This window comes from Larus michahellis, chromosome 5 (genome assembly GCF_964199755.1).
Source record: "Larus michahellis chromosome 5, bLarMic1.1, whole genome shotgun sequence".
NCBI classification, from domain to species: domain Eukaryota; kingdom Metazoa; phylum Chordata; class Aves; order Charadriiformes; family Laridae; genus Larus; species Larus michahellis.
The window spans coordinates 62,939,429-62,951,176 of record NC_133900.1 but is presented as its reverse complement, the minus strand read 5'-3'; the positions used below and the strand labels follow the sequence as shown (position 1 = coordinate 62,951,176).

The following is an 11,748-nucleotide window of genomic DNA, read 5'->3' as shown; positions in this document are numbered from 1 at the left end:
ACATTTGTAAGAGTTTCTACGTTTTTGAAGAGTTCAGCAATTTTGTCTCTCCAAAGTTAGCAGAAAAAAGGGTAAAAATTTCTTCAACCTGTTAATAAAGTTATGAGTATCTGCTATGGCAGACATCTGCATTAGGACAGCTAGAGAAACACAGAAATGTGGGCTAAATAAATCTCTATTTCTTAAAGGATAAAAAAAGGGGAGGCATTCAACAGAGAAGGCAAGAAGGCACAGAGAGATTGCAGAGCAACGCTTGGAATACGAAAGAGTCGGTTGAGGGGAAAGTATGATTTACAGGGTCATCTCCAAATGCCTCTCGCTCCCTTCACAAGACTAAAAGGAAACCATCTGTTTAGCCCTAGGGATTTTTTTTTTCCCCTATCTTGATTCCAGGACTACAGAATATAACTGGAAGAAAAAAGCTAGCCTGAAATGGTAGTGATTTTACATTCACACTTAGATCCCAAACCATGAAGACCGCAAGTCAGCCACAAATATAAATTTAATAATAATGATTTTCATTCTCTAGGTTCTGTAAACAAAAAGAATAGAGTGCTTTTAAGGTTGAACTAGACATTAGGCTAAAGATTAAACCAAAATTGTACTTACTTGTGAATTTGGAACGCCGCCCGCCCAGCCCGCACTGGCGTATTTTGCCGCCCCGAAACAGTCCATAGTAAATTTCTCCGATGAACTTGACCAGCTCTGGATCTGTGGCATTGACCAAATCAGCTCCTGTTTTGCAAAGGATCTTTCCAGTCGTCCACTTTGGGGTCCCCATCGCAACAACAATCAAGATAAAAGATGCAAAACTTATTAGAGAAGCCAAGGCAAATAAAGTCTTTTTAAAACAGCCAGGCATCCTCGTGGTTTCAAGGAATCACCTCCAAGGCCTCTCTGCAGCAGTCAGACACATTTCCCATTTTTTCTCATGCTCCAAAATCCACAAATGAACAGCGGGTGTTTCAAAATACATCTCATTGTATTTTGAAGCTACAGAAATTAATCTGTACGGTTAAAAATCAAGCTCGAAAATATAATTTGCTGCGACAACATCCTGAGATGCTTGCAAGTAACAGCTTCATTATGCTGTAGTGCAATGATGCTTGTTTCTGCAGAAAGTAATCCTATATCTATTGCCCGGCTACTGTTTCATCGGAGGTTTAATTGTCCTGCTCAAATGACATCAAGTTCTTTACTGACACCTCACAGGAAGAAAATTAGAAGCAGAATCCGTTTGTTTTCAGATTATTAAAAACGTAGGTAAATAGCCATGTGCAAGGGACAAAGCATTAAAAACACATCATTTGGTATCAGGATTCTGCAGGCGCCTCGGCTGCCTTCTGTTTGCGCCCGCTCCCGCCCGGCGTCTAAATGTCACCGCCGCCGGAGCTGCGAGCGCTGCCCTTCCTCTCCAAGGCTGTTCTCGGGGGGACAGAGGCCGTGTTCCAGGCTGCCGAGGTGCCTCGTATGAACCTTCTGCATTGGGAACGGGGCGCACGCCGCCCGGGGGGGCCCGGCCGGCCCCGGGTCTCGGGGAGTGCAGCGAGCGGCGCCATTGAAGCTACAGGTGCGATCCAGAAGCGCTAAAGGAAACCGGCCGTAATTACCAGCGCTTCTACGGTTACTGCTACCCAAGACCTGCAGGGGCCTTTATAACCACTAATTAATTAATCCCGGCAGTATCCCTAGCGGGCAGGTAGCACAGCCCGCCGCTGGAGCTCAGGCCGGGTGGGGAGAGGGGGGGCCGGCTTTTCGCCCCGAGCCAGGCGCTGAAGGCCCGGGGCAGCCGCGGGACTTCCTGAGGTAAAACTGCCGCGGCGGCACCCCGTCAGCCCCCAGCGGGCGGGCTGGGGCTCGGCCGAGGCACCGGGCCTTGCCCTCCTCCGGCACGGCCCCCTATGGCCGGGCGCCGCCGCCCCTCGAGCGCCCCCCCTAGCCCGCCGGGGGTAGTCCGCATGCGCAGGCGGGGCCGGCCGGGCGGGGAGACAGGAGCTTGAGCTTGAGCCTGATCTACATCTACATCTAGATCTAGATCTACAGCCGGGCGAGCGGGCAGCGGGCATGGCCGCGGTGGGCAGGGTGCTGGTGTACGGCGGCAGAGGGGCGCTGGGGTCCCAGTGCGTGCGGTACTTCAAGTCCAGGAACTGGGTAAGCGGCGGGCCGGGGAGTGGCGAGGCAGGGAGCCGGCCCCAGCGGGGAGCCGTCCGCCGGGAGGGCATCCCACGCTCGGGGCCGCCTCAGGCGTTTGCGGGAGCGGGCCCGCTAACGCGCCGTTTCTCTCGCCGCGGCAGTGGGTGGCCAGCATCGACCTAGCGGAGAACGAGGACGCCAGCGCCAACGTGGTGGTGGGGGCGACCGAGTCCTTCCCCGAGCAGGCCGAGCAGGTGGGTGCGCGTCGGGGCGCGGGGCGGGCGCTGCCCGGGGGCTAGAGGCGGCTCTCTCCGGGCCGGGCTGCGGAAGCGCTGCATCCAGCCTCTCCCCACGCCTGTTCGCCGCCGTTCGCCCCTTGCCCGCCGCTGCGTCAGTGAGGAAGGCGGCGGTGGGGATGGGGCCGGCTTCAGGCGAGAAGCCGCCGTGTGGGGCGGAGGAGCCCGGGCGGTGTCGGTCCTGCTGCCGGTTGTGAGCACGAACATCCCGGCTCCTGTTCGTCGCTGCTGCTTTTTTCTGTAACTTCCTTTTAACCGCATGCATGCGTGAATGTGCAGAAAGAGCTCGATCTGGCATTTTGGACGTTCAGAACGTGAGGCAGTTTTGCATTATTTTTCTCACGGTGACTTGAAAAGTCGCGGAGTCACGGACTGAATCAGATGACGATGGATTAGGACATTGTAGCAGGCAGTGCTTCTTTCCGATGTCCTAACTCCTAAGTGCGTTGTGTGAGGGTAGATGGTATACTCAAAGCATGGCCCGATAGGATCCGGAGAGAATCCACTGGTTTCTGCAAAAGTGAACATGGGACGATCAAAGCTAACCTAAAAACTGTTTTGCTTTATTCTCGAGAGATAGGATCATTTTTTCTTAAATTTTAATTTTTGAACCTATTTCTCTTATTGATAAACTGGATCACTAGCCAATATGTTTTCTTTATAGCTACACAACTCTTAAGGCTTTTAGAGACTTATATAAAATGTTTGCAGTGTGGTTTTCAATACCAAGCCTTTGTGAAAACAGTGGTTTTTTTCTTTTATAGAGAGATGTGCTTTTCACTTTGACATAAAATTCATAGCTGACTAATTAATTGCCAACCGTAAAGCCTTACATTTGAAAGAGAAAAAAGATACTGGATATCTAGTATATAAACTCAAATTTAGGGGTCAGACTCAAACTGATGGTTGTGGTCTACATAGAAGCAATAAGAAGGCTAATCTTTAGTTGTTCATTTCTTGCACTGTCATCAAAAGTGACACCAGTAGTTCTGGTCAGACCTGGAGTTTCATTTCCTGTATTAAACAGCACTGTACCCAGAGAAAAACGTGTCAAAAAGTAAGTCACAAATAAAAAACTTTGTTAATGTTATAGGTAAGCATTGGATCTTCCAGTCCTGCTCAAATCAGTTATTTCCAGTGACATCGTATACTGTATGGTCTGACTTTCATCTATAATTATCTTTCAACAAAATTATTTTGTTTTGATTTCATAGATCATAAATTTTTAATTTTCTGCTGCTGTTTAAATTGCGATGTGTTGCGTTACTTAGCTACATAACTGGAAATAAGTAACTTTAAGGCAGCCTTGATGTTTACTCCTTTACTTGATCAGTCCAGTATTTTCAATATGTCTTTGTCCTATGTAATGAAGGTGACAGCGGAGGTTGGAAAACTTCTTGGTGAAGAAAAGGTGGATGCAATCTTGTGTGTAGCAGGCGGATGGGCTGGAGGCAGCGCCAAAGCTAAATGTAAGCCTTTAGTACATGCATGCTAGTGAACACATGAACGAAATCTGAGAGTAATCCTTAAAAATCACGGTAATAGAGGTATTTGAGATCATCTTTCTTCCCGAGTCCAGAAGACGACGTGAGTGTAAAAGTACAAGATAGCTCAGTTACAATGCTTCTTAGTACTTTTCTGAATTATTGCTGTCTGTTAAATTTTTACAGTGCTTACTAGTCTCAGTAATACTTTTTGATGCACGAGTTTTCATCGGAAAAAATATTGATGCACTTTGTGAAGGAGTTTAGCATTGTTATCTATGAACTAACTTTTGCTGAGCTTACCCATGTCAGGCAAGTTACATAGGACAGTGGCTGGGTAGAAACATTGATGTTGTTTCCTAATTTATTGCTTTATGCATAAAACCTCAGTTGCCTTGTGCAGCTCTCTGAGCTATTACTGTGCAATAGAGTATGGGAAGGAGCTGTCTAATGAGCTGAGATCATGCTACAGAAAAGAATCTTCAGCTTTAAAAAACCTTTTAAACATGTAACATTCAGAATGAAATTTTATACTTTATGCACTAGTATAGAGATACAAGGAAAAAAAAAAAGCCTTGTTTTCTGCCTGGAGTAAATCTGGTAAAATATGTCCTTTTCTTCCCCTCTTCTAGTTCAGACATTACAAGCAAAGATTACTTTTTAAAGAGAGACTATATGGAAAGGCATACACACTTACACTGGAATTGCATTATATTGATTGTTATTAGTGTGCACCATATTTTAAATCAGGTAATTTATCATAACCATAATTTGTAGTAATGTTATTGGCAGCGTTGCAGGATATCTTGGGGTAGGTGGTTGGCTTATGTCACAGAGTTATTTATGCTTATTCCATATTGCGTTATGGAAACACTTCTTTCTGAATACTGAAAATTTTGACATGGCTAGTTATTGTTTTTCCTCTTTTCCCATGCAGATATTGATAATAAAAAACAGTGATGAGAGTTCAAGTTTTGCTCAATTTGAAGTTGCTGGTGCACCTTCACTAGTAGGCTGCCTTACCAGAGGCTGCGCTCCAGTACGTAGGGGCACTGGAATGCACACTTAGTACAGTGCAGATGCGTGCATCTTCGATATTCCATTCCAACATGCTACTGTCAGACAGGCAGGTTGATTCTTGGTTTATGAAATAATCTGGTTATAAGAACTAAATACCTCTTTTTCAACTCCTTTGTCTCTTGGAGACTCTATCTGCACACTAATGGAGCATAGCTCTTTTGCAGTCAGTGAGGAAGTTATGGAAAGAGACAGATCGTGCTGCTACACGGTTAGATGAGGCTAATGTGCGAGTTTTGAGATCCTTGACATAGATTGAGGCAACCCCTACAGGGGTTTCAAGAGCTTGAAAATCTTTGAACCACTAATGAAACTATCTCGTGTTTGTTTATTTTATTTTTTTAATTTCTGGTAGTGAGAAAGATAATTACCTGGAATACATGCCGTAGAGCTGGGACTCAGAGTCCAAAGATAAAGGAGATACGAAAGACATAAATCGATGTTTTACCCAATGTGGAAGTAGAAGATGGTAGAAAGCATGTTTTCATAGGCTGTTAGACTCTGTGTGACAGTAAGGAAATGAGAGTTACAAATCTTCTATCTTTTAGTTAGTTTCACTAATTCTCTTCCCAATCAGCTTTATACAAAAACTGTGATCTGATGTGGAAGCAGAGCGTTTGGACATCCACTATTTCCAGCCACCTAGCCACAAAACATCTGAAAGAAGGCGGCCTCTTGACTTTGACAGGAGCTCAAGCTGCTTTGTCTGGAACTCCAGGTAAAATGCAATGTATGATAACTGCTGGGACATCAGCAATTATAGCTATGTGTTAGTCTGAGCATTCTTGTTTGTGAAGCAACAGTTTCACTCCCCAATTTCTTGACACCTAGTACAAATGGAAAATTGCTGCTGAAGAACTTAGGAAAGTGTAGTTTTGTAGGTAGCAGTACTGAATCTCTTGAAGCCGGAGGGCAAACAGATAGAATCAGTGTTTAAATAGTATTTGACAGGCATTGGTGAAATGTACTAATATATGATACAGTAAAAAAAAGTTTGGAAAATAAGAATAGAATCACACAGCGTGGTGTAAGTACTGTCTTTAAAATAGAGTTTAATCTCCTATTTGTGTTCTGAAAGGCAGGGTCCTTAATTGCCCAATGTTTCCATTGGTGAGGACTCAGCTAATTCTGTTAAATGTGTTTGTCCTGTTCATGTTCTGATTCCAGTCTGCCTTTGCTTCAGACTTAGATAAGCTTGTTGACCTTCGGCTTTGCCCTCTGCTAGCTATTTAATATGAACTTTATTAATTTTTTCATCTCCCTTCTCACCATGTTGGTCTACATGGAGGAAGAAGTCTGGGACCAATTTAAAATTTAAAAAGAAAAAAAGGGCACGGACACACAAGCCCACAGGCTGGGAAAGGAAAGTTTGAGACAAATACTCTTTATTTCCCAATCTTTTATTAGTTTGACTTCAATAATATTTTGAAGAGACATAGATACTAACATTTTACAACATATAATACTTATGAATATTCCTGAAAGCTGTATCTAAAACTGTTCAGGAAAAATATGTTGTATTTTCTAGTTAATGATTTATCTTCTATGTTTACAACTGCATTGGGCATAGTCTGAAGATAAAAGGCTTGTTTTATGAGAATAAGTAGATGAGTAATTTACTGTGTACTACTGACTGACCATATACAAATGAAAAAATGTGAACTCTGGCAAACTTTCATGTTGTTTTTTGTTTGGGTGATTTTTGGGAAGTAGGGAGCACAACACAGGAATTACAGCGGTCTGCTTTCATGTTTTGAACTAGTTGGTTTCAAGAAGTCTGGATTTTTCTGAAAAACACAGCAGTGCTTTGGGCAAACACATGCAACTTATTAACATCAGGAAGAATTGGGAAAGAGTTGTTACTCAACTTTTGCAAATATGATTTGTTAGGCTTGTTACTACCAGTCATTATGGAAGGAATCTTTTTCTTTTTTGCTGTTAGTGTGAATTTTCTTTTCCTATGTGTAAATATTGACTCGCATAATGCAAATTAAAGAATACTGAGAGTTATATGAACAGTTACAGAAGTAATCTGACAGTGATAGCTAAGAAATGTAGAAGCACGACTTGGTAAGCTGCTTATTTCTATAGCGCTGAGTAAACTGAGTTCTATGATAGTTCTGGATGTCTAGTAAGAGCTTTTTGGTTTTTCCTTTTTTTTTTTTCCTTTTAATACGTATGTTTTGGTATAATTTAAAACTCTGATTCTGTTCTGGCTGTGGTAAGTGGTCTTAAACTTAATATTAATCAAATAATTTGAGTTGCTATCATACCGCATACTGAGAGCTGTTTTGATTGTGCTCTAATTTTCCTGTTTTTAATTGGTAGGGATGATTGCCTACGGCATGGCCAAAGGAGCAGTGCATCAGCTTTGTCAGAGTTTAGCTGGTGCCAATAGTGGCTTGCCATCCGGTTCCGCTGCTGTTGCTGTTTTACCGTAAGTGGCTGCATAGTGGCCTCTGCCTGCGTTGTTTAATTTAATTACTACTGTAACCTAGAGTCACATGAATATTCTTGCCATGTCCTGTTCACGGTACACAAAGAGCTTCTCAGACGTATTTAGAGTTTCATAGAGAAAGGAGGCATCTTGAATGTATGAACAAAACGATATGCAAGTCACTGTAGAAATGATTAAGTACTATTCCTTTTCTTTGCAAAACAGTAGTGGATGTTAGGATTAAAATTTTATTCACTTTTAACCAGTTTAACCGTAGCTGTGCATTAACATGATTATTTTTTTTTTTCCTTTGCCCCAGTATAGCCAAAACTCTGAAAATGAGATGAGCTATTCAGCAGAGTTTTAGACTTAGCTGTGTGATAATAGTTAAGCAAAGGATTACTTGACAAGTTTTGACTGGGTTAAGGGTGCTCCTTCATAAGGTGCTGTATCTCTATGCTTGATCAGTAAAATTAGGTCACTTTGGGGATCTGTGAAAATAGAAGTTTAGCCTGTCACAGCTTTCTTTTTGATGGGGAAAGCTAGTAAAAAGTGGATGGCTTAGTAGTCCTTCAATTTCCCTACATTTATCAGTTCTGCTGCAAAAATTAAAAGTATTTTTCTTGCCGGGTGCACATCTACTTCAGGACCTAAAACGTAAGAGTAAAGGGTTCTGTATAGGGATTTGGAACACTACCTGAATTCTCCCTGCTTTGTTTTCCTCATATACACAGTCTTATGCACACTTCTTCAGGTCAGAGAGGAACAGCATTAAAAGTGTTTGGATAATTGACATCACCTTCTACAGAGCTTTTCAGACAGGCAGACACCAAGATCACTGGACTTTGGGCATTTTGCACTTGCATAGTTCTCATGCAAAAACTCTGTTCTTGAGTGAATTTTTGAGAGAGTAATTATACCTTGGATTGTTAGCAGCATCTCAGTGAGGGAGTTGTGTGAAATTCACCCCTTAATATCACTGTGTGTAGTGTAAATACGTATCATCAAACCAAAACTTCTATGCTTGTGTGCTCACTCTCTGCATTTTCAGTGGGTGTGAGGCGTGGATGTAGTGCATATATGCTGTGCAGTGCATGGGAACGTATTACTGACATTCCCTGTCTGCATGGGAGAGACTGCAAGGGAGCTGTGGGATAAGTGATCACCCTAATGGGCTGGATGTCGTCAGCGCGCCAGGAAGGTGAGGGATTATAGATTGGGGCCTTTGCTATACATGGAAACTGATGGCTATATGCAGTTAACACATGTAGAGGGTGCAAGGGAAATCCATACCACGTGGTATAAAAGTCAAGCATATGTTACAGCAATGAATAGAAGCAGGTGGCACTCATCAGAAACATGATGTATAAATAAAAGGCTTATCTTTTTTAATCACAGGGTTACCTTAGACACACCAGCAAACAGGAAATCAATGCCTGATGCAGATTTTAGCTCCTGGACACCCTTAGAATTCATTGCTGAGTGAGTATCCATGTGATAACTAAGCAATTCTTCACTGTCCCCTTTGCCGCTGCATCATATTGCATGTTCTTTCTAAATAGCTGTCTTGGATTTGGGTGGGTTTTTTTCCTCCATTGTCCCCTTATTGTGTATGTTTCTAAATCACGCTGGGTTTATTGCACAGGCTTCTTAACTGGAGAGAATTAGCTCAACTCTGTCAACTTCAGCATCTCTACACCAGTTACTCCAACAAGAGAGATAGCCTTAAGCAGTTAGAAGCCAGAGAATCCCACAAAGCCTGTAGTCAAACTAAATTGCAGGCAGCAGATGCAGGAGATAGTGGTCTGGCTTAAAGGTAAAGTTTGGTGGGATTTTTTTGTTTTAAACACACTTCACTGCTCAGTCTATGGTATGTTAATTCACTTCTCTCACCTGACTAAATTTTTCTAAAAAAGAGCAGGAATTTTGCCAAGGTTTTTTTTTTTTTTCCCCCCCATCATCCACAAAGACTTGTCCTGAGCGATGTTGCAAAATGCTGAAACTTCCAACTGTAGCTTATTTAACAGCAGGCTGAGATTATAAGGCTTACTCTTTCTAATTCCTCTCAGTTAGAGAAGGTGCAGTATAAGTACTGCTTTCTGTGATGTGGTGGGGAGTAAAGATTCTGCTGAGGGTGAGCTGTCAAAAGGCAGAAAATAAGGACACAACTGTGTTGTCTCTTTGAGGAAAAACAAAGATGAGTCTATGTTTGTACATTGTAAGAGCTTTACTCTTGCACATTTTTAAAGTCCTTTAGAACTGGCACTGAAATTGCATTTACTGATTGCTAATTGTTCAGAGAGTAGTTTAGTTCTGACATTAGATTTCCTTTTTTTTAAGTTGGATGTCAGAGTGGAAAATGGTTTTTATTTTTTTTATTGCCATAAGCCTCTGCAGTTCTTTGATGTGGCTCTTTAAAAGGGACCCATCAATTGAATTTAGTTGGCCTAAAAACGTTCAAAAAAAGATCTTTAATTTATTGTGCTTCAGAGACTGCTTAGCCAGATGTTGTGGTTTTAAAAATTCTTTTTTTAAATTTTAACTTTTAAGTATTATTTCCTTACGGGAGAAATAGGTTGATTGGTTTGTTTTGTTTCTTGGGTTCTAATTCCCTAAACTTTAAATCCAGCATTGGAAACAGAAAATCTCAATGGCTGTGGAAGAAAAACATCCAGTGTTTTTAAGTGTTGGTAACATCCACATCTTGGGAAAGATGTGGCAGATCTTTTCCCATACGATACTCTAATTTTGTGCCCTGGAAGCCGTTGTATCAGATAGTGACTCTCATGTTGGAACACCCTCCTATGTCTGCAATATTGGAAGGGTTGATAGATCTGAAAAATATACTGCACTTTCTGTATTATATTTCGAGTATGGAGTTCATGTTACACGTTGATAAGGAGTGTGCTGGTATGCTACCTAGAATGAGTCCATCTTACTCAGCATTATTTTGGATGTCTTAAGGCTTTCTGCGCTTCTGCTGAGACCACTTTCACAGTTAAATATCTAAGTGTTATAATGCCCTATTGGTAGAGTAATGGATTTAGCAACTCTATTTTACCCATAAATCTGTGTTCCTGATACATACTATAAAAGCAACTTAAGTAGCTGTTTTCAAAATTTTTTTTTAACTTGGAAAAAAACTTGCCGCTTTGGCATGTCGCTTTGACGCTTGAAGCTCTTGGCCTTTTCCTTTGAGATGTTCTGAAAATCCTGTCTGTGCACTCTAAAGCCCTATGGATTTCTCTGGACTACTGTCCACTCTGAAGGTCTGAATCCAGTGATGGCTTTGCTAGTTTACAAGCTACATAGAAATCACTAGAGAGGGCAATAGGAAAAGAAGGGAAAGTAATAGGCTTTTATTTTATGCTTTTTGTTGATATACCTGATAACAGTATTTTTTTTTCCCTCCTCTTCACCCTGTTTTATCCATCTATTTTAAAACAGAACATTTTATGACTGGGTAGCAGGAAAGAATCGACCAAACTCAGGCAGTCTAATCCAGGTGATAACTACAGGAGGGAAGACTGAACTAGTTGCAGCACATCTTTGATGTCAGTCACTTAAGACTGTGGAACTTCAGCGAAAGAGAAGCTATGGAAAATCTGTCTGCCTGTTTAATTGGATGCTATTCTGTATCCGGTGATTGTAATTGTGTCATTAATGGAACCAGATTTCAAGTAAAATTTCTGTGCTGTCAGTTGTGTGATATCAGCATTTGTTTACCAACAAGTATCAAGTATTTGTCTCTAAATGAAAGTTGCAGGCTTTAAAGCTTGTAGATGTCCTAAGTCTGAGCATTATATGTCAACTTACCTGTTTTCTCTGAAGTGGGAATTGTGCTTAATTGTGTCATATAATCACATATATAATGGTTGGATTTTTCCTCAGTCAGTAAGTGCTTCTGGCAGCTTACTGTAAATCTTTCAGTAGTCTGTCTTCTTCAGTCTGAGAATATAACCCCATCCCTGCATATTATGTTGGTTGTAATTATAGGAAATGTTACAGTCATATATGATGTCCTGTTCTCATAATATTTTTTCTTGTGAATGTTCCACTTGAGTTAATGGAACTGCATAGAGATTACTCACTTGAGGAGGAGTTCCTAATTTGCCTTACAGTTTATAAGATGCTATCAGGCCTACAGTTGTAGGATAAAACAGTTGTTCTGCCAAATGATTAGTATGTCTTTGTCTTAGTCATGATGGTTCTTTAATTTTTCTAAAAGCAAAGTACCGTAAAGAAATACCAGAAAGAGCATATACACTTCTACTTGAATATGGAACTTTTTGTGCTAAATAAATGTATATTGTTTTATGTA

General features: G+C 41.5%; 2 protein-coding genes across 4 annotated transcripts in view; one reads left to right on the top strand and one right to left on the bottom strand.

The window, feature by feature from the left end:
• The window catches only part of CLRN2 (clarin 2), a 5,259-nt gene extending 4,397 nt beyond the window's left edge, over window positions 1–862 (bottom strand). The window contains exon 1 of the mRNA XM_074587677.1: window positions 610–862. Coding sequence (XP_074443778.1) covers window positions 610–862 — 253 coding nt within the window. The remainder of the gene's footprint in view (window positions 1–609) is intronic.
• The window catches only part of QDPR (quinoid dihydropteridine reductase), a 19,253-nt gene extending 7,505 nt beyond the window's left edge, over window positions 1–11,748 (top strand). For 2 of the 3 annotated variants that reach the window (XM_074587675.1, XM_074587674.1), the window contains 7 exons: window positions 2,030–2,151; window positions 2,295–2,387; window positions 3,802–3,898; window positions 5,568–5,708; window positions 7,319–7,427; window positions 8,826–8,909; window positions 10,875–11,748. In XM_074587675.1, coding sequence (XP_074443776.1) covers window positions 2,065–2,151; window positions 2,295–2,387; window positions 3,802–3,898; window positions 5,568–5,708; window positions 7,319–7,427; window positions 8,826–8,909; window positions 10,875–10,980 — 717 coding nt within the window. In that variant the 5' untranslated portion in view covers window positions 2,030–2,064 and the 3' untranslated portion in view covers window positions 10,981–11,748. Of the gene's footprint in view, window positions 1–955; window positions 1,571–2,029; window positions 2,152–2,294; window positions 2,388–3,801; window positions 3,899–5,567; window positions 5,709–7,318; window positions 7,428–8,825; window positions 8,910–10,874 lie in introns of those variants that run through there. The other variant, XM_074587673.1, reaches the window with a different exon arrangement.